The following is a 22,141-nucleotide window of genomic DNA, read 5'->3' as shown; positions in this document are numbered from 1 at the left end:
ACATATTATTACTGGTTGAAGAGTCGAAAGAACTTAATACAACCGAAGCTTTGAACAAAAAGTTCCATCTCACATCGACAATGTGACTTAACAATCATGGTGATACAAACTAAAGTAATGTGTTGAATTCACACTTACTGGATTTCTTTTTCAACAAATTCCTTGTCAAAACAGAGAAAAATAAGTTTCGCTATGAGCATTCCACAATAATTATCTTACACTTTTTCTTGATCAAAAGTCAATAATCGAAAGAGGAGTTTGTGATTATGTCTGGAATATTAATAACAACCCCGTAGAAAAGGATATGAGATAATAGGTGATTAAAAGTATCTAAGGTGCTGTGAAAACACTACACAAGATATAAGAATAATGATCCATGCGTGATCATTCAATTTATTCGCAAAAGTGAATACAGGATCATATCAATCGATCTCATTACTCAAGTATGATCCATATACAGCTTACATTTCTTTTAACAAATCAATTAGCACTTTTTGGTGCACATGCATCTACGGCGGAAGCCCTTGCATTTGCCTCCATCGAATTTCTCTCTTGCGCAGGTGTTTGCACAGTTGTTAGACGAAAAGCACATCCCCTTGAACTTGCCGCTCGCAGCCTCACAGGTCCTTTTCTCAACTTCCTTGCTTGACTTGGACTTTGCCTCAACACCCATTGGCCCCATCTCTATCAAATCCAATTTCATCAAGCATAAAGATCATTTTTTGTTGTTGTTGAATAAGATGCTTTATTCAAAACACCATAAGAAATTAATTAATAAAAAGAGATATAATTACCTGTAGTGGCCAACAGCAAGACAAGAACGAAGGCGGCAGAAACAAGACGCATTGAAGGCTCCATTTTTATTTGTGTGTATGTGAATGTGTGCTTGATTTATGTGTTTGCGTATGACTTGTTATATAGGGATCAAGGGCAGATTAAAAAGGATTCTTCTCCGCAAAGAGAGGTGGCTTCATACTCAAAATAAAAAGTTGAAATTTTCAGCTTATGAAGCACCATAAACCAAATTCCTATTTTTGATGACAAAGTTCTCCGCCTTCCATTTTTCTGTGCATATTATGGTCTCTTTTTCAAGCACACTTAACTTTTACTTTTAAATGAATATTTGGATTTTAGGCACATTTTGACTTATTATTCACATTTTTATATGTAAATGAAGCGACATATATCACACTTAAAAGGACCATTTAACAAAACGATTTTTTTACACAAGTTTTAGTATGTGTATACCAAATTAACATAAATTATAGAACATGATTTGAACATTAGGAATAGAGGAAGATTAAGTTGCTTTAGCTAATTTAGCTAAGCCTAATAAAATGAATCTTAAAGCAGAACTCTTGAGAAAATGATGATTAATTGCATTTCAAAAGTAGGGCATTAGAAATACTCAAATTCGTTGACAAATATAGAAGTTACATAATACGACGTTACGAAATAACTCACGACGGTGGTTCTTAACAAACAAGAACATTAAGAACCACAACAGGGATACGATGTTAACAACCCAACTGTGAATTGGGCCATTAACTTATTCTAGCTAGTTCCACACTCGTACCAAAGTACCTACGTCCATGCACCCACTGATAATTAAGTGATAAGTGATCAGCTCATCACTAGCTTAATTAATTAGCTAATTAACAATGTCTAGTGCAAAAGCATCTACGGCGTAAGCCACGGCAATTGCCCCCGGGGAAGCCCTCAGTTTGGCAAACAGAAGCACAGTTACTTTTACTCACGCAGGTTCCTTTGAAACGGTTACTCTGAGACTCGCAGGTCCTACCTTCAGCAACCATCGTCCCTTTAAACAATTATTCCAAACAATAAATAGTTAATATGCATGCTTAAAATCGTAATATTATATATTAGCGACGAAGTTATTAACAACATCAAGGGAACAGAAATATTACCGGTGGCCACCAAAAGCAGCAGTAAGACGAAGGCGGTTGGAAATAAACGCATGGAACGCTCCATCTTTATATAATTTGTATGTGCCTAGAGTCGGAACCTAGCAGCCCTTATATAGACCGGAGATTGAGAAGATGGGAAGAGATCATCTCCGGATCTCTTCTACCAAATCCTATGAATTTGGAGATTCAGACTCTTAAAATTTGATCCAACGATTACAAACATGAAAACATTTAAAAATTATAATAATTGTAACCGTGTGATCAAATTTAAAATATTCGGATCTCCCAATCCCTCTCCCAGAGAAGATAAGATATGTGCATGTGCTAAAGCAATATTACTGATGTGATTGGGCCATACCGTTCACAAATAAACGACGATAAAGAAAGAGGGAAATAATAGGAGCCATGCATATTTCTGTGCTCAAATGAATGAGTGAGTCAGTACTTGCAGCAGTGACATGTCTTTCTCTGCCCTTTTTTTCTCCAATCTCTCCTGTCAAAATCACACAATCAATTAATTAGAATCTTTAAAATTTAATCTAGTAGGTAAAATTACTATAACTTTTAAAATGACTTCTCATTCGTAACCGTTGGATCACAAGGATCCGACATAATTAATTGTTATTTTGGTGGGAGAGGTCAGGAGGGGACCTCTTCTCCTTTTTCCCCACATGACGACAATTAATCCCTGTTTTAGTGCTGTGAAAAATGCTTCTTTTCTTTGCTGCTCCAATGGTAGTCATCAGACTCATCACTTAACTTGATCATGAACATGTTATAAACTTATAGCTAGTTAGGCTTTATAGTTTAGGGTTTAGCCATCTCCAAAATCATAACCAGCAAGATTGTTGGAGAATCGAAAAGCTTGAATTTAATTCATTATTTAGTACGAGAGAGAAGGAGATCAGTCTAATAGTATTCCAATAAACATAGATATGAAGTTTTTTTTTCTTTTCTTTTTACAAGAATCAATTAATAGTAAGAAAAACTAATGAAAAGAGTTTGAAAATTTTGAGTTTTAACAATAAGGATAAAATAAAGGGTAAAATAAATAGTATCATATTTGACTTTTTAGTATAAAAATATGATTTTTCGTTAAAATGAACAGTACCGTGAATTTTTAGTTAAAACTCCCATTTTTGAATTGATTACCACAAACACTACCGGTAGTAGCACAAGTGCCAGAAGTTTAGATCCGTCAATCTTGTTGTTAGATACTGCCAATGTGACACCAATCTTGATGTTATACTCTTATTAAGGCTGGCTAGGTCATTACAAAAAATTGTCTCGAAAGTAATTTCTAACCAAAGGTCATAATTAAAATAAGTGTGCAAAATTAAAAAAAAAAAATGAGCCAGACTAGCAATCATTGTTATAAAAGTTATGCAAATCCTAAATTATTTCAAGGAAATCTTAATGAAACATTCATAATACTGTTCAGTTTTAACGAAAATTTACCTTTTTTCTAACCTCATCTCTTAGAGACGTGGCAGGCCAATGACCTTTGGCTCATTCTTATATAATAAGGTCAAACTAATGTTTTGCATCTACATAAGAGTAATTCCACCCCTAAAGACTTTGCGCCAATATCTAACGCATTTATCTACTTAAGTGAACAGTAATAGACTCCAGTGAACAATAATAGGCCAAAGCATCTCCATCTCTAAAAAAAATGCGATAGCACCCAGTCTAAAAATGTGATGGCACAAATGATCTCTATCCCTACAAAATGAGCTGGCATCCAGCTCATTTAAAATATTATATATATTTTTTAAAAGAATAAATAAAAAAATAGTTTTATTTTCGGATAAGATTTTTAACCAATTTCGGATAAAATTTTAAATAAACTTAAAAAAAAAACACACTAAAATAAAATTACATACTCATCAAATAAACTTAAAAAAAACAAACTAAAATAAAATTACATAAAATGAACATATCCACAAGAGATTACAAATTAACTCATGCGGTGATAGTTTTACTTAATAAACAAGAACAAAAGAACAATTAATGATAACCCAACCGTGAAAGATTGGGTTATAAATTTATTCTAGTAGCACACGAGCATGCACGGAATGATAATTAAGCGATTATTTAGTCTTAATACCCCGACATGCCACACATATATATCATACATGTATGATTAATGGTGATCATCTCATCATTAATTAATAGCTAATTAACAATGTTTAGTGCAGAAGCATCTGCGGCGAATGCCATGACAATGGCCTCCCTGGAAGCCCTCAGTCTGGCAAACAGTTGCACAGTTGCTTTTACTATGGCAGTGTCCCTTGAACTTGCGGCTGTGAGCCTCACAGGTCCTACCCTCCGCAAGCATTGGTCCCATCATCCCTGCCAATTATGGTTATTAAACAGTCCGAAATTAATATGTTAACAAGAGGCAATTTAGCTGGAGAAGAATATGCATATATTTAGGTTACCTGTAGCCACCAAAAGAAGAACAAAGACGAAGGCAGTCGAAAACAAACGCACGGAACGCTCCATCTTTCTATATATGAAATATACTATATGAGTTAGATCGATGTGAAGATTAGTGACCTTGCAAGCCCTGTTATATACACTTGTTGTGGAGCTGCCGGATCGGTGATGTGCCATTCAGAACTATCGAGAAAATTCAACGTTACTAATTAAAAAAATAATTTTTATAATAATTTACCCTATTTAAATAAATAAAAAAAAAAACTAACTAACCAAGAAACTCACCCCATCCCACCCCACTCCCACCTCCCCCGCAACCCTCCCACCCCACCCCCACCTCCCCCGCAACACCCCCACCTCCACCGGAAGCCCCCCACACACCTATGTCTTACCTTCTCCCTCTCTTCCACTCTCTGTTTGAAATGGTACCAGGCATGGTATTTGATTAATAACTTTGTTAAAGATTGAATCTTGAATAATAGTTTTTAGAAAAAAACTGAAGTTCTTCGAGAGAGAGAGTTGAGAAGTCAAGAGTCTGTGTTTTTTTCATTACCACCGAAAACATTAAGCTTTACAAGGACTATATCAGACCTTTTCAGATAAAAAACCAGAACCTACACTCTAGAGACCTAGGAACTCTTCTCCAGTCATTAATTGACATTGGAGGATATCATCCATCCACTTGGAAGAAGATGGGAAACACAGTACAATTAAAAAACCAGATAAGAACCCAGCTGTAGGAGTTCTAAAAACAGAAACTTAGCCGTTGCACATTTTGAACCAAACGGCTACTTGCTAAAAATAGCAAGTTCTTCACTTCTTCGAATTCAGAGTTCTCTTCACTTCTTTCTGCAGGATTGTCATCTGCAGTCCGACACTAAGCTTGTATGCAGCTTACATCTCAACAGCCTCTCCTAAGCTGCTTACTGGCTTCACTCCAAGTCTCAATCTCAACTGATTAAATCTATCTTTTGGCAACGCTTTTGTAAATATGTCTGCAAGTTGATCTTCACTTCTGCAGAACTGCACATTGATCATCCCTTCTTGCAGAGCTTCCCTTATGAAATGATATCTCCTGTTTATGTGTCTAGTTCTCTGATGAAATACAGGGGTTTTAACCATAGAAATTGCTGACATATTGTCACATAATAGAGGTGTTGCCTCAGTTTGCATTTCCCCAAAGTCATCAAGAACAAATCTCAACCAAATTGACTGTGCAGTTGCCTCAGCTGTTGAAACATACTCAGCTTCAGCTGTTAACAGTGCAACTGTGTTCTGTTTCACAGAGGCCCAAGAAAATACCCCACTGCCAAAACTGAAAGCATAGCCAGAAGTGCTTCTGCTATCATTTTCACTGCCTGCCCAATCTGCATCACAGAAACCAATAAGGATTGCAGACTTGTCTTTCACATATTCAATGCCATAGTTTAGGGTCCCTTGCACATATCTCAGTACCCTTTTTGCAACTCCCAGATGCTTCTTAGTTGGTCCATTCATAAACCTTGATAACAGACTTGCAGCATACATAAGGTCAGGTCTAGTTGCTGTTAAGTACAGCAAGCTTCCAACTATTTTCTTGTAAAGCCCTTCATCTGCCAACTCACTCCTATCCACCTTTTTAAGTTTTTCACCAGTAGATAAGGGAATGGACACAGGTTTGCAGTCTTCAAGCCCAAATTTCTCAAGTAGAGATTTGGCATACTTACTTTGGTGAATAAATACACCTTGATCAGTTTGTAATATCCTCATACCAAGGAAGTGATGCAGGAGACCAAGGTCTGACATTTCATATTTTTGCATCATCTCCTTTTTGAACTCACAAATCATCTTGTCACTGCTGCCAGTATAGATAATGTCATCAACATATATTGAGACAATTATCAACCCTCCTTCATCATCAGATCTTGTGTATAGGGTGGCTTCACTTGTACTTCTTTTGAATTTACACAGAGAAAGATAAGCATCAATTTCACTGTACCAGGCTCTAGGTGCCTGTTTAAGTCCATATAAGGCATTCCTTAACTTGTAGACTTTTTGACTTGCATTTCTCACCTCAAAACCTTCAGGCTGCTCAACATACACTTCTTCATCAATCACACCATTCAGAAACGCAGATTTAACATCCAGTTGAAACAGTTTCCATCCCTTTTGTGCTGCTAAGGCAATGAGAGTTCGAATTGTGTCTAATCTTGCCACAGGTGCAAAAGTTTCATTGTAGTCAATCCCTGGTTTCTGTGCATACCCCTTTGCTACAAGTCTGGCTTTGTGTTTTTGAACTGTTCCATCCAGATTTAATTTTGTTTTAAACACCCATTTCACACCTATAACAGGTTTATCAACAGGTCTCTCAACAAGTTCCCAAGTGTTGTTCTTCTCAATCATCTCCAATTCTGCATTCATAGCTTCTTGCCAAGCTAGATCACTTGCTGCTTCTGAATAAGTCTCAGGTTCTATAATGCACATATGACACCTTGCATATATATCTTCTAGAGTTTTCAATTTCACTGGAGTGGAGCTTGGTGTGGAGCCTTGACTGTGAATTTCACCATTGTCCTCAACTGACTCATGAACAACAGTGTTTGAATGAGAACTTCCAGCACTGTTATACTGGAAATCATCAGTTTGTTCCTCTCTACCTTCTTCTTCATAGTCAAATCCTTCAAGATTGAAATGAGTTGAAGTAGGCTCCACTTGATCATTTTTTCAATTCCATGACTGTTTTTCACTGAAAATTACACTTCTTGAGAGTACTATCTTTTTAGATTGCAGATCATATACTCTATATCCTTTTTCACAGCTCCCATATCCCATGAATACTCCTTTCCTGGACTTTTCATCAAACTTGTGTCTCAGATGTGAAGAAACATGAGTATAGCATACACAACCAAAAACTTTCAGGTGCTTGATTCCAGGCTTTCTACCTGTGAATGCTTCAAATGGAGTTTTGTCTAGAACAGATGTTGTAAAACATCTATTTTGAAGGTACACTGCTGTGCTTACAGCTTCTGCCCAGAATTCTATAGGCATTCATTTCTCAACCATCATAGACCTTGCCATTTCACCAATCGATCTATTATTCCTCTCAGCAACTCCATTCTGCTGAGGAGAGTAGGCAATAGTCAGTTGCCTCTCCATTCCCATGCTTGCACAGTAATCTAGAAACTCATTTGAGGTGTATTCACCACCTCTATCACTCCTTAGCTTCTTTAAATTGTATCCACTTTGCAGTTCAACAAACACTTTGAATTTCCTAAACATATTGAAGGTATCAGATTTGTTTCTTAGAAAGTATACCCAACACATTCTTGAAAAATCATCAATGAATGTGATGAAGTATCTATTTCCTCCAATGGACTCATTTTGCATAGGTCCACACAAATCTGTATGCACCAATTCAAGTGGGCAGCTTGCTCTCCATGCTTTTCCTTTGTCAAAGGATTCTCTGTGATGCTTGCCTGATACACAACCTTCACACACATCTTCTATTTCTGTCAAAACAGGTAGTCCAAACACCATTTTCTTCTGCTGCATCCTTTTCATACTGTTAAAGTTCAAATGTCCAAGTCTTCTATGCCATATCCATGAATCTTTAACTATAGAGGCTTTCCTTGCTGCAGGAGTTATGGACTCTAGTGAGAGAGGAAAACATCGATTTCCTGCCATGATCATGTTGGAAATGTGCCCTAAAACCAATCATATGATGATACTTTACGGACATTTCAAACTAATGTAGTTCATTTCAAACTAATGTAGTTTAAATGTAAAGGGCAAAGATTATTGTTTGAGCCGTCTAATATAAATGTTATATGCTTAAACGATAAGTCCAAGGAATATGTGATTGGAAGAATGCGATCTAAAGAAGTTAGATTCATGAGACCATTCTTTCGTTGACACATCCTAAACGTTCCTGATCATAGGATTGTCAATTGGGCATTGACAGTCCGTTAAGATCAGTACGTGCTATGTCTTCTCTCAGGGAGAGTGACTAGTCTCGAGTCATTGGTGTGTGTGACATCAAGACAAGTACGTAGGTGCTCAATAGAGAATGAGTTCACTGAACACGATCAACGAAGAGTTCTCATATTCATGTCACATGAGAACTCATGGTTGGGATAATGCAAATTAGTCTTTTGACCTGAGGCATCACAGTTGTCTTGTGGTTAGGTCCTTAATCTTTGATTATGTCAACGTCACTCTATCAGGGTGTCCACGGCATCGTTGGGGTTAAGCCACTTAGCCATGGAGGCAAGTGAATGCGCAACAAGGGATCTCTAACCTTCAAACTGTTTGAGGGAGAATACTCTATGATATGATTTAGAATCTCTGGCCAGAGTATGAATGAGATGTTGGAATACGTTCCAGATCACATTCAAGGTAATCATATAAGTACAAGATTCACATTGGATAGTAGACATGAATAAACTATCAAACCAAACAATGTGGTCAAGAGTATTGTATTAGAGAAAGACCGTATTGCATTTGTAATCCTAAACTGAATAGGTTCTCCACCTCTTCTGATTAGCTTGGGTAACCATGATATGCTGCTAGGTGTCACTCATGGTTTGTGGAAGCCCTAAAAGTGTATTATCACTAACGGGAGAATTGAAAGTAAGTTTCAATTCACAATCGATTTGAAAGAGTTTGAATCGCCCACTGCCTCGCTAAAAGGAACCTAATGGATCGTACACCGTGTAAGGTAGAGTTTGAAGAAACAACGGAGATGAGTAAGAATAATTAAATGGTTTAATTATTTATCTAAGGCTAGGATTAATTAATATGTTAATTAATCAAACGAATAAGTTCGTTAAAGACCTCGGGTTAGTTTTGGGCCGCAAGGCCCAATGGGATTTGAATGTCAAGCCCATTAACTCAAGTTGTATGACAACTTGAATAAAACAAAGGGCTTGAAAGCCCAATAAACCTATAGGCTAGCCATGTGTAAAAGAATAGGGCTTTTGGTCCATTAGGTCACTTATTTGAAGGGACTATATAAAGGACTTTATAGCCTAAAATTTACTAAGGGTTATTTTTGGGGAAAAGATGAGAACACAAGCTCTCCTTTCTCTCTAAAATTTTGGCCAATCTAGAGGGGAAAATCTAGCAATCTTACTTCCTCTAGGTCACTCATTTCTTCTTCAATATACCTTGGTGTGGAGACTTAGAGGTTCTCAATTTTGGGAACTTGGAGAAACCTTTTCATCCATCCAAATCCATGGATCCAAGATGCAAGGAATGAAGGCCCTCTCTTTGGGTGATTAGCCTTTGCTTATGCAAAGAGGAATCTACAAAGGTATTGATTTCTCAACTCACTTTGTTTTGAGTTGAGTCTTGATTCACCTATCTACTAGGCTTTGAATTTCATGGGTAAATGTTTTGTTTTAAGTGCATACAAGCATGATTCCGCCTTTAATTGTTAATTGCATGCTATTGATGTTGCTTAAATGAACATGTTTTTCACAAATTTTCCTTCAAGTGGTATCAAGAGCCTAAGTCTAGTAGTTGGTGAATCCTTTTGGGTTTTGTAGTTCATAGTTTGTGATTTGAATGTTGTAATTGTTACAAGCTTTATTCTTGCTTCTTTGAATGTAAATTTTGTTAGAAAATTTGCCATCTCAAATGTTGTAGATGTAGTTCATATGAGCATGAATAATGGAACTAAAAGTTGGTGCCAAGTGTTTTGGGAAATTCGGCCAAATCCAAAGGGTGATTTTTTGGGTTCATGTTAGGCTTGTTAAAATGGTTTTAAAGTGCTTTTTGGAACCCCTAAGTACCCTAGGATATTAACCCTCTTTTGAGTTGTGAAAATTTGAGTTTTTGATGAAAGAAAACATCCATGGAGCTATTATGAGTTTTCATGTATGTTCTTCATATTTCTTGAAGTTCTTATCAAGAACAAAAAGTTTTGAAGTTTTGATTCAAAAGTTTTATGTTTTACATAAAGTTTTGATTATTAGTTGATGGGTGATGATTATGTCAAAGATATAATTTTGATTATTAGTTAATGGGTGATGATTATGTCAAAGATATAATTTTGAATATTAGTTGATGGATGATGTTTGTTGGTAAGAAATAATTAAATGTTTTTAATTATATCAAAGGTATATTTTCTTTTCAAACCATCCCCACCATCTTTAATCTCACCCACCAAAATCCACTTACAAAATTCTTTTTATCAAAAATCTCTATGTTACTATCCTATGGCCGGCCACCCCTATAGTGGGGTGCTTTTGTGCAATTAAATAAAGTTTTGATACTTTTGTGTATTTGTATTTTGACCCAAAAGTTTGTGTTTTTGCAAAATGGCCCAAATAGAATGAGAACAAAAATTGTTTTGTCTCTTTAATGAGAATTGGATTTTCATTATATTTAGTTCCATTTAAATCAATTCTATGGATACAAAAACCAAATGAAAATGTTGCATTCAAGTTTAATTAGTTAAAGCGTTAATTAATTAAAGAAAGGGTGATTATGAACCTTAGCCTACGATAATTGAGCTATGTGAAAGGCCGTTTCAAATTTGTTTGAACCATGGGAATGTGTAGATTAAATTTTGGTTGTAATTTGATATGATCAATTGTTGTAAAAGAGCATAAGCTCTTCTTTACTTTAAAGTAATTTGATTTGATCAATTGTTGTAAAAGAGCATAAGCTCTTATTTACTTTGAAGTACTCCTTTCTTGTTTTATTCGATATGCATGAAAATGGAGTAGTTGGGTCCAACGCCCAATAAGACAACACGCCTTAATGTGATTAAACGCGTAACTAAAATCAATCACCATCCCTAGACCGAGATTCAACACTAGGCTCGTGTTTGAATCGAATCAAAGGTTCATAGTCATCCTAAGGCCCTAAGGCAACTATATAGTCCATCAATGAATGCAAACCTTATGTTAGTAGTATCATATACTCTTGCTTTAAAAACCGTTTTAAAAGCTTAGTGGGAGTATTATATACAACTAAATCAATCAAATGGACCAATAGTTGTAATAGGATCAAAATGTTTTAATTGGATTAAAATGTATGTTTATATGTGATGAGACCTAAAACCCTCAACAAATCAATATTAAGTTGATAAGCGAGAGATGCTTTGAATATCTCTTCGTGGCCTTCCACCGTGGTAGGCTCCAATCGTTTGTGACTTGTACACCGGCTTCACCCTATCATGGGGGAGTACAAAGTGCATGCTTACATTCAGGAGGAGTCTATACGCATATGATGAGGTGAGTGTAGGCAACGAGGATGGCCAACATCGTATCATCGTGAGGTTATTCTTGAACCCCTACACGAACTAAGCATGGTGGGAATAACTTAACTAAGTGCAATAGTGCCAACATCGTATCATCGTGAGGCAACATTCTCTAGAGGCCAAACAAGATGGGTAATTACAAACGTTGTAAATGAGTAAAGCGTTATTCTCTCATCATTATTTTTGCTAACCAACATCGTATCATCGTGAGGTGGGCTTGGTAATGGTGAGCCTCCCATACCCTACTAAGAGTTTCCTCCAAAACTCTCGAATTCCGATGAGGGATATGGAATTTGCCAAAAATAGTGGGTGGTGCTATTTGATTTAAAGACCCGAATCAAATGGCTTAAAATCAATCAATTTATATTCGTTATGTATTTGTTTACCAATATATTTGCAAACGCTATCCAAAACTTGACAAAGAAAAAAAAACCAAACGCTTTAATTTCCGGACTTAGTTCTACAATCCCATAGATTGTCTTTAATGGCTTGTAGATGTAACTAAGTAGTCTCATCCTCACAATCTTCCTATTGATAATGTATCAATGGAAGAACATGTTAGATAAGTTTACCATGAAGAGGACAATGCAAACTCTAGTGCTTGTCTCTTTGTTACACGAACAAGGAACTTGAGAAGTAAGCACAAGGGCATGGACACTTTATGTGCCATGATTCTTCACTTACAAAATGTTGTATGAAGAAATGAGAGTTGCCTTGAACAACTCTTGAAAGTTTGTTATTATGTTTAGAACATAATGGTTGGTTGACAAAAATAGTCCATTTATATGGACTTATGATGATTTTGAATCATTGAGTGTTGAAGTGTTAAACCACTTAACGAGACGGAAACTAGGCAAGGACTTCACCTTTGTGTCCCTATCCTAATGGTTCACTAAGTTTATTGTAAACTATATAGTGAACAATAACCGCACGCTCTCCAAATCGTTTGATGTGTATAACACATTTGAAATGAGTTTCAAGAGAGATAGTGGGAGTTTAGGGACCATGACTATTGTAGTCAAAAGGGAAGTCAAATGAAGAAAGCAAAGTAACTCCAAGGGAACAAACTTTCTTTATGAAAGGATGGACATTGGAAGGGGTATTTGCAAGAAATGTCTTGCAAGTATCAAGAACACACCTTTCGAAGGTGTTGTAAAATGTTCTTGAAAAGTTCACAACAGTTGGTTCTTCTACTTGAATGCATGATTCCGTATTAGTAACTATGTTTTACAATTGTTGTAAAAGTGTGTTAATAAGAAGTAGAAGATTAAATGAGAGAAGAGAAAGTACTTCACATTCGGAAAGTGAATAAAATATAGATCTCTGCGAAAGCGGATTGTACTTACTTCCTCATATGAACTACCAAAGAAATTGGAAAATACTAAAGATTGTCTTTACATTCCAATTTTAAGGAACTTAAATCCGTCACTATAGTAGAGATGGATAAATGTTTTGTTTGACAAAAACATTGTTCTTTATTAATCAATAAATTAGATTATTATAATTTAATTGGTTGTCTCTATAGTAGAGATGATGTGGTAGTTTAACTGTTTAGAATACGATGATGCTTAAAACCCAAAAGGTTGCAAGGTAGTGACTAATCCCAACTGAGTTGTGATACCTCTAAAACATAAGTTACGAGTTGGTCATAGATGGATGCTTTGGATCGTTAGATCCGGATCCAAGACCTTCTTGTTAAAAATTGCATAGAGGCGAAATGTTCGAATCTTTATTCTTTTGGAAAGAAGAAAGAATCACAAAATTGTTGAGGTTAATTCACTTAGATGTTAGTGGCACTTGTCCACAACATAATACTACTCATGTTGTATGACATTCACCGAAGATCACTCTCGGTTGGACTATAGTTTATTTTGAATAAACATAAGTCCGAATACTTTGCAAAAGGTTTCAAAGAATTCAAGAAATGTAAGTAGATGAGTAAGACGTCTAAAGTATTTACATCCTTAGATTTGATCCAAGGAAAAAGTAACACTTTAGATTAATTTCCTTGAAAAATATCAAGGAAAGTAGCATCATAAGATAATGAATTTCTCCATTAGGAAGAGAATGAACATAAATAAGATTTAGTTCGTTGGACATTATCAATTACCCATATATATATGATATATACTTCTAAGACATGTTAGTTGTAAGAAGATCCATCCATCATGGATCTTAGCAAGCTAGTGGGAGCTATAAGCGTCTTATGAGAAAAGATCAATTGTTTGATTTCTCATAAAGATGTAAATGAATCTTTTGTTTACTAGGTTTACAAAAGATTAGTGGGAGTTGATCATATTCCTAAATTAGAATATATATATACATGATATATATTAATTTTGAAAATGAAAGGAATTCTTCATCGTTAAAGTTATGACTTTAACATTCTATAATGATAGAATGTATATGGGAGACATAGTCTATATACATGGGATGGAAATCTATAATGATAGATTTCAAGATATAATTGGATTATATCAATCCCTAAAATAGACAAGAGATGCTAGGAAGTTTCTCATATGATGATAAACTTCAATTAGAATGACAATTCTAGTGAGACTAGGAAGTTGTTCTTCTTAAAGGGAATGTACCCTTTGACTCCCAAAGAAATAATGCGTAAATAGAATCCTTTATGCATACGCAGAAAGGTGATTTATGTATTTCATATTGTATGAAAACATTGATATAAGTCGTACCTAGAACGGTACAAGATGATATCAGTGCAAGCCCAGGATCAGAACCATGGCAACTGTCAAGTGAATCCTTAGGTATTTAAGAAATACTAAGGATGGATTCCTCAAGAATGAGGAAGAATTAGAGTAACGTAATGGAAGCGTAAATGTATTAGATTATGAATCTAATCCATCATAGAATATCTCTTCATTATGAATGAAGTGATAATGAGATATCTCTTTATTATGACTAAAGAGATATTTGGGTGGAAACGTTAAAAGTAAATGACTTTAATGTGTTCCATCATGTATGCAAAATATAATGCCATATAGAAGCTTACAACATTGTTGTTTGGATGGGAAAGTTCATTCATGAACTCTTCATTCGGTTCCAACCAGAAAGTGTATGACACTAATGGGGCGATAGCTCAAGCCAGGGAATCAAGGTCTCATCAAGGTCCGAACTCAAATGAGAGACTGAACCACATGATTGAGAATCATGTATAATGGTGACGTCGTTATTCTCAAGGTTGCTTCTATGGATAACATATAGATATCCATTGTTTAGGCCTACTACTCAGCCATTTATGAAATGAATTATAGAAGAGGTATCATCAATGATGACTAAGCTGATTGGCTCTAGTGCAAGTGGGAGATTGTTGGAAATGTGCCCTAAAACCAATCATATGATGATACTTTACGGACATTTCAAACTAATGTAGTTCATTTCAAACTAATGTAGTTTAAATGTAAAGGGCAAAGATTATTGTTTGAGCCGTCTAATATAAATGTTATATGCTTAAACGATAAGTCCAAGGAATATGTGATTGGAAGAATGCGATCTAAAGAAGTTAGATTCATGAGACCATTCTTTCGTTGACACATCCTAAACGTTCCTGATCATAGGATTGTCAATTGGGCATTGACAGTCCGTTAAGATCAGTACGTGCTATGTCTTCTCTCAGGGAGAGTGACTAGTCTCGAGTCATTGGTGTGTGTGACATCAAGACAAGTACGTAGGTGCTCAATAGAGAATGAGTTCACTGAACACGATCAACGAAGAGTTCTCATATTCATGTCACATGAGAACTCATGGTTGGGATAATGCAAATTAGTCTTTTGACCTGAGGCATCACAGTTGTCTTGTGGTTAGGTCCTTAATCTTTGATTATGTCAACGTCACTCTATCAGGGTGTCCACGGCATCGTTGGGGTTAAGCCACTTAGCCATGGAGGCAAGTGAATGCGCAACAAGGGATCTCTAACCTTCAAACTGTTTGAGGGAGAATACTCTATGATATGATTTAGAATCTCTGGCCAGAGTATGAATGAGATGTTGGAATACGTTCCAGATCACATTCAAGGTAATCATATAAGTACAAGATTCACATTGGATAGTAGACATGAATAAACTATCAAACCAAACAATGTGGTCAAGAGTATTGTATTAGAGAAAGACCGTATTGCATTTGTAATCCTAAACTGAATAGGTTCTCCACCTCTTCTGATTAGCTTGGGTAACCATGATATGCTGCTAGGTGTCACTCATGGTTTGTGGAAGCCCTAAAAGTGTATTATCACTAACGGGAGAATTGAAAGTAAGTTTCAATTCACAATCGATTTGAAAGAGTTTGAATCGCCCACTGCCTCGCTAAAAGGAACCTAATGGATCGTACACCGTGTAAGGTAGAGTTTGAAGAAACAACGGAGATGAGTAAGAATAATTAAATGGTTTAATTATTTATCTAAGGCTAGGATTAATTAATATGTTAATTAATCAAACGAATAAGTTCGTTAAAGACCTCGGGTTAGTTTTGGGCCGCAAGGCCCAATGGGATTTGAATGTCAAGCCCATTAACTCAAGTTGTATGACAACTTGAATAAAACAAAGGGCTTGAAAGCCCAATAAACCTATAGGCTAGCCATGTGTAAAAGAATAGGGCTTTTGGTCCATTAGGTCACTTATTTGAAGGGACTATATAAAGGACTTTATAGCCTAAAATTTACTAAGGGTTATTTTTGGGGAAAAGATGAGAACACAAGCTCTCCTTTCTCTCTAAAATTTTGGCCAATCTAGAGGGGAAAATCTAGCAATCTTACTTCCTCTAGGTCACTCATTTCTTCTTCAATATACCTTGGTGTGGAGACTTAGAGGTTCTCAATTTTGGGAACTTGGAGAAACCTTTTCATCCATCCAAATCCATGGATCCAAGATGCAAGGAATGAAGGCCCTCTCTTTGGGTGATTAGCCTTTGCTTATGCAAAGAGGAATCTACAAAGGTATTGATTTCTCAACTCACTTTGTTTTGAGTTGAGTCTTGATTCACCTATCTACTAGGCTTTGAATTTCATGGGTAAATGTTTTGTTTTAAGTGCATACAAGCATGATTCCGCCTTTAATTGTTAATTGCATGCTATTGATGTTGCTTAAATGAACATGTTTTTCACAAATTTTCCTTCAGATCACCTTTGCCACAACATTTTTAAGACTGTTATCATCAAAGATCACTGCCATATTACCCCCAAATAGGACATAATAGCCATGCTCCATCATTTGACCTACACTTAGTAAATTTTCATCCAAGCCAGGAACCAGCAATACTTCATTTATATATCTTTTCCCACGTTGAGTTTCAACCACCAAAGTGCCTTTTCCAGTTGCTTGTACAAGATCACCTGTGCCCATTTTAACTTTACAAGTCACAGATCTGTCCAGATTTATTAAGGTAGACTCATTTGATGTCATGTGATTGCTGCAAGCACTGTCCACAAACCACACACTTCTATCTTGCACAGTTGATGAGTGCCAGGCATAAAACATGGTTCCTGTAGTTACTTCTTCTTCCTTTGCACAGTGAGCAGCTTGCTTGTGACCATCACAGTCCTTTGCAATATGACCAAAACGATTGCACTTTCCACATTTTGGTTTTCCTTTGTATCTGCACACACCAAAATGAAATTTCTGGCACACTTGACACTGTGGTTTCACAGGACTTTGACTACTGCTTCCTTGCTTGTTCTGTGAATTGAATCTGTTGTTCCAATTACCTCCTGGATTGTTGCTCCAGCTTCCACTCGGAGACCAGTTTGATCCCTTCTTGTTTTGTCCCTGCCACTTTTGATTTGGCCTACCCTGAGAACCTTTGTAAGTGTCTGTGACCTGATTGTTTCCAACTCTGAGACTACTAAAAGCCCTCTTAGTTCTTGTCAGTCTATCCCTTTCATCATGTAAGTCTTCTCTTTTATCATATACCTTGACAGATGCAATAACTTCTTCCACTCTAATAGCATCCAGATCTCGAGTTTCCTCAATAATAGACACAATGGATTTATACCTCCTACTTAGATTCATCAATAATTTCTGCACAATTCTTTGTTCAGTTACATCTTCACCAAGAGACTTCAGGTTATTCACAATTCCAAAAAACCTACCCAAATAGTCATCTAGGTTTTCACTATCTGTCATTCTCATATATTCAAAATCAGCCCTAACAGCTTGAAGTTTCACAGCTCTTACCTTTTTATCTCCTCTGAACTCTCTTCTCAGAATGTCCCAAGCCCCTTTTGCAGTCTTCTCATTTCTTATACGAGGAAAAAGCTCATCTGTTATAGCTCCTTGTATAAGACTCAACGCCTTAGCGTTTTTGATTCTGTCTTCTCTGGAGATGGTTAGTGGTTCCACTGGAATTTGCTCAGCCTCGCTACCCTCCTCTCCAGAACCTTCTTTCTCTTCCGAAATCTGCTGGACTTGTACACCAAGTTCTACTACATCCCATAGATCATGCGCTATGAGGATAGTTTCCATCTTGACAGCCCAAAAATCATAGTTTGCACCATCGAACTGTGGAGTTCGTAAGTCTCCACTGGAAGAACCTGATCCCACCATTTTCTTAGTGAGTATCAGTGAATCAACCAATAAAGGAACCACCTTTATCCCTTCTGGGATTTTTAAGGAGGAACCTCTCTCACAGCTTTACTCCCTTCTTCGGAATCAGACCAGAAGCTCTGATACCATGTTTGAAATGGTACCAGGCATGGTATTTGATTAATAACTTTGTTAAAGATTGAATCTTGAATAATAGTTTTTAGAAAAAAACTGAAGTTCTTCGAGAGAGAGAGTTGAGAAGTCAAGAGTCTGTGTTTTTTTCATTACCACCGAAAACCTTAAAAGGACTATATCAGACCTTTTCAGATCAAAAACCAGAACCTACACTCTAGAGACCTAGGAACTCTTCTCCAGTCATTAATTGACATTGGAGGATATCATCCATCCACTTGGAAGAAGATGGGAAACACAGTACAATTAAAAAACCAGATAAGAACCCAGCTGTAGGAGTTCTAAAAACAGAAACTTAGCCGTTGCACATTTTGAACCAAACGGCTACTTGCTAAAAATAGCAAGTTCTTCACTTCTTCGAATTCAGAGTTCTCTTCACTTCTTTCTGCAGGATTGTCATCTGCAGTCCGACACTAAGCTTGTATGCAGCTTACATCTTAACACTCTCTTCACCTCCCCTCCCCTCCCTTCTCTCTCTCCCCACATCAACCTGCACCCAACCCAACCCAACCCAACTTCAATCCCAAAAATTAAAAATATCAAAAATCAAAAAATGGAGGCCGGCGAAGGTAAGAGTCCAAATCAAAGTCATATCAAAAACCCCAATTCAAACAATCCCAAATAAAAAACCCAATTCTGCGGAAACCCAACCAAAAAAATAATAAAAAACTGGAAATATAAACCAGATTCAAGAACAATGGGCGCGGACAGCCTGAAGAGGTGGAGCAACAGTTGTTTGGCTGTGAGATTAGGATTATCCTCGTTGTGAGCGGGTCGAATAGGACCAGAGAGGTGAAGGTGGAGAGGTGAGGGATGAGTTGAAATGGGTCGGATCGGGGTGGCGGTGGGGGAGTGGGTTGTGGTTTTGGTTGGGAAGGGAGGGGAACAAACGGAGGAGAAAAAGGGAACAGACGACGAACGAGGGTCCCCGGGGGGGGAATGGGTTTCCTGGTTGGTTTTTTTTTTTTTTTTTTTTTTTTTTTTTTAGGGTCAATATTATAATATTTTTAATGTATAAAAAATTATTTTGTTTGTTACGTAGCACAAATTTGGCCCCACAGGATATTAATGTGTCAGTTATGTTAGTTCTTAACAGATTAATGGATAAAAAATATAACGAATGTATTATATTAAAAATAAAATAGTACATGATATATAAAAGTGAAATTTTAAAAAAATCTTGTATAAGATTATAATAATTTTCAAATTTAAGTCGGGTAATTTACTCTATTTTATGTGTTGGTACGATAGTTGAGGTTAAATATTAAGGTGTCAAAATATCTCAAAAAGGTTTCACTTTTAGAGAATCCCTTAACTTGTTCTTTTCTGCTCTCTGTCCACGTATCATGTCAGCAATCCCTGCTCCATTGAGCTGTCAAGCGTCTTCTTTTCTTCGCCACTCCAGTGGCAGTGATCACTTTACTTCATTCATGAATATCCTGCGCCACGTTGTATGTCGCCTCGTTCGGTCTCGATGATTTGAACAAAATAGACAACCTTCTAAGTTCCATGAATATTGAAGTTAGAAGAGAATAACTTTTCTTTTGAGAGGAGTTTTGACAGAACTGAAACTCTTTCTTCTAGATTCCGATTATTTTAAGAAGAATTGGAATACATGAGGGTTTTTTTTTTTTTTTTTTCAATCTATCTTCTATTTTAAAGTTGATTACAATTTTTTCATTTTTTTTTCAACATATTTTAAAGTGATTCACTCATTCCAATTTATGATTTTTTTTTTCATTTCTTTGATAATTAAATGCATAAAGAGACTTCTCCGTACCTCTCTCATCAAAATCACATAATTAATTAATCTGGATCTTTAAAATTTGATGTAATGAATAAAATTATTATAACTTTTAAGAGGATATTCTGTTTATAATCGTTGAATCAAAATTCAAGAATTCAGCTTAATTAATTGTGTGGTTTTTGATAAAAGAGATCAGGAGGAACCTCTTTCCCTTTTTCCCTGCGTGACGACAATTAATCCAAGTTTTACAGTACTGTGAAAAATGCTTCTTTTCTTCGCTGCTCCAATGTTAGTCTTCAGACTCTTCACTTAACTTGATCATGAACATGTTATAAACTTATAGCTAGTTAGGCTTCATAGTTTAGGGTTTAGCCATCTCCAAAATCATAACCAGTAAGGTTGTTGGAGAATCGAAAAGCTTGAATTTAATTCATTATTTAGTACGGGAGAGATGGAGATAAGTCTAAAAGTATTCCAATAAATAGAATTGAAGCCTTTTTTTTTTCCTTTTCTTTTTACAAGAATCAATTAATAGTAATCTCAAAATTGATTACCACAAAAACACTACCGGTACTAGCACAAGTGCCCGAAGTTTAGATCCGCCAATCTTCTTGTTACAGACTGCTAACGTCACACCAATCTTGATGTTAACACTCTTATTAAGGTTGGCTAGGTCATTACAAAAAATTATCTCGAAAGTATTTTCTGACCAAAAGCCATACTTAAAATAGGTGTGCAAAATTAAAAAAAATGAGTCAAACTAGCAACCATTGTCATAAAATTATGCAAATCCTAAATTATTTCAAGAGAATCTTAATTAAATATTTCTAGTACTATTTATTTTTAACAAAAACTGAACTCTTTTCCAACCTCATCTCTGTTTTTTTATTTTTTTGTTCAAATCTAACCTCATCTCTTAGAGACGTGGCAGGGCAGTGACCTTTGCCTCATTCTTATATAATAAGGTCAAACTAATGTCCTCATTTCTACGTTGGAAAAAAATTTCAGTGTGTCAAGAACAAGATTCAGTTTACTAAATTTCTTAATACAATTGACTTATTTCATTTTTTTTTTTTTTTTTTTTTTTGAGATATCTAACCAGTTGTATTATTTCATTTAGTATAATAAACCGTGATCGTGGCACAGAAAGCTTTCTCTAGATACAGCACCATATCTCAGTTAGAAAGACCGAGAAACTCATCATTTATTGCATTGCAAACGGTAGGGTATTACGAAGACGTTGTTCTGAAATATGGAAGTTACATAAAATGAACATATCCATAAGAGATTACAAAGTAACTCACGCGGAGATAGTTTTACTTAATAAACAAGAACAAAAGAACAATTAATGATAACCCAACTGTGAAAGATTGGGTTATTAATTTATTCTAGTAGCACACAAGCATGCACATACGTAGGTATCCATGCACGGAATGATAATTAAGCGATTATTTAATCTTAATACCCCCACATGTCACACATATACATCACACATGTATGATTAATGATGATCATCTCGTCATTAATTAATAGCTAATTAACAATGTTTAGTGCAGAAGCATCTGCGGCGAAAGCCACGACAATGGCCTCCAGGAAAGCCCTCAGTCTGGCAAACAGATGCACAGTTGCTTCTACTCAGGCAGGCTCCCTTGAACTTGCGGCTCTGAGACTCACAGGTCCTACCCTCCGCAAGCATTGGTCCCATCATCCCTGCCAATTATGGTTATTAAACAGTCCGAAATTAATATGTTAACAAGAGGCAATTCAGCTGGAGAAGAATACGCATATATTTAGGTTACCTGTAGCCACCAAAAGAAGAACAAAGACGAAGGCAGTCGAAAACAAACGCATGGAACGCTCCATCTTTTTACATATGAATATATGCTTGTATGCGAGAGGGAAGAGAGACAGAGAGAGAGAGACCTGCAGTTAAATCGATGTGAAGATTAGTAACCTTGCAAGGCCTGTTATATAGAGGTGTTGTGGAGCTACCAGATCGGTGCTGTGCCATTCAGAATTATCGAGAAAATTAAAAGTTACTAATTAAAAAATC

At 36.1% G+C, this 22,141-nt stretch overlaps 4 protein-coding genes across 4 annotated transcripts; all 4 read right to left on the bottom strand.

Moving 5' to 3' along the window:
- Window positions 1-361: 361 nt before the first annotated feature.
- LOC125468288 (defensin-like protein 1) lies at window positions 362-1,219 on the bottom strand. Its single transcript, XM_048584998.1, has 2 exons — window positions 795-1,219; window positions 362-684 (listed from the first exon to the last, which is right to left on the bottom strand). Exons 1-2 carry the CDS (start codon window positions 856-858, stop codon window positions 485-487), a joined length of 264 nt encoding a protein of 87 aa, XP_048440955.1. The 5' UTR covers window positions 859-1,219; the 3' UTR covers window positions 362-484.
- A 139-nt stretch (window positions 1,220-1,358) lies between these two features.
- LOC103943156 (defensin Ec-AMP-D2) lies at window positions 1,359-2,212 on the bottom strand. Its single transcript, XM_018646451.2, has 2 exons — window positions 1,929-2,212; window positions 1,359-1,819 (listed from the first exon to the last, which is right to left on the bottom strand). Exons 1-2 carry the CDS (start codon window positions 1,990-1,992, stop codon window positions 1,656-1,658), a joined length of 228 nt encoding a protein of 75 aa, XP_018501967.1. The 5' UTR covers window positions 1,993-2,212; the 3' UTR covers window positions 1,359-1,655.
- A 1,623-nt stretch (window positions 2,213-3,835) lies between these two features.
- On the bottom strand, window positions 3,836-4,586 carry LOC103943153 (defensin-like protein). The gene is made up of 2 exons (XM_018646449.2): window positions 4,370-4,586; window positions 3,836-4,280 (listed from the first exon to the last, which is right to left on the bottom strand). The coding sequence occupies exons 1-2, from the start codon at window positions 4,542-4,544 to the stop codon at window positions 4,108-4,110; spliced, it is 348 nt and encodes a 115-aa protein (XP_018501965.1). The 5' UTR covers window positions 4,545-4,586; the 3' UTR covers window positions 3,836-4,107.
- A 16,790-nt stretch (window positions 4,587-21,376) lies between these two features.
- LOC103943155 (defensin Ec-AMP-D2) lies at window positions 21,377-22,053 on the bottom strand. The gene is made up of 2 exons (XM_009353371.3): window positions 21,888-22,053; window positions 21,377-21,798 (listed from the first exon to the last, which is right to left on the bottom strand). Exons 1-2 carry the CDS (start codon window positions 21,949-21,951, stop codon window positions 21,626-21,628), a joined length of 237 nt encoding a protein of 78 aa, XP_009351646.1. The 5' UTR covers window positions 21,952-22,053; the 3' UTR covers window positions 21,377-21,625.
- Between the last annotated feature and the right edge of the window lie 88 nt (window positions 22,054-22,141).

The sequence above is a fragment of a genome, unplaced genomic scaffold (assembly GCF_019419815.1).
Source record: "Pyrus x bretschneideri cultivar Hongxiangsu unplaced genomic scaffold, Pyrus_bretschneideri_v1 Contig22, whole genome shotgun sequence".
Classification (NCBI taxonomy): domain Eukaryota; kingdom Viridiplantae; phylum Streptophyta; class Magnoliopsida; order Rosales; family Rosaceae; genus Pyrus; species Pyrus x bretschneideri.
Note: the sequence above shows the minus strand (reverse complement) of the source record. Positions and strands in the feature narration are given on the sequence as shown.

Bases quoted from the DNA above. Each gene is read 5' to 3' on its own strand.
- LOC103943153 (XM_018646449.2), bottom strand. From the start codon at position 4,544: ATGGCACATCACCGATCCGGCAGCTCCACAACAAGTGTATATAACAGG. The intron at 4,281-4,369 runs GTAACCTAAATA...CATAATTGGCAG, and splicing joins TCTTCTTTTGGTGGCTACAG to GGATGATGGGACCAATGCTT.
- LOC103943156 (XM_018646451.2), bottom strand. From the start codon at position 1,992: ATGGAGCGTTCCATGCGTTTATTTCCAACCGCCTTCGTCTTACTGCTG. The intron at 1,820-1,928 runs GTAATATTTCTG...AATTGTTTAAAG, and splicing joins GCTGCTTTTGGTGGCCACCG to GGACGATGGTTGCTGAAGGT.
- LOC125468288 (XM_048584998.1), bottom strand. From the start codon at position 858: ATGGAGCCTTCAATGCGTCTTGTTTCTGCCGCCTTCGTTCTTGTCTTG. The intron at 685-794 runs GTAATTATATCT...TGGATTTGATAG, and splicing joins CTTGCTGTTGGCCACTACAG to AGATGGGGCCAATGGGTGTT.
- LOC103943155 (XM_009353371.3), bottom strand. From the start codon at position 21,951: ATGGAGCGTTCCATGCGTTTGTTTTCGACTGCCTTCGTCTTTGTTCTT. The intron at 21,799-21,887 runs GTAACCTAAATA...CATAATTGGCAG, and splicing joins TCTTCTTTTGGTGGCTACAG to GGATGATGGGACCAATGCTT.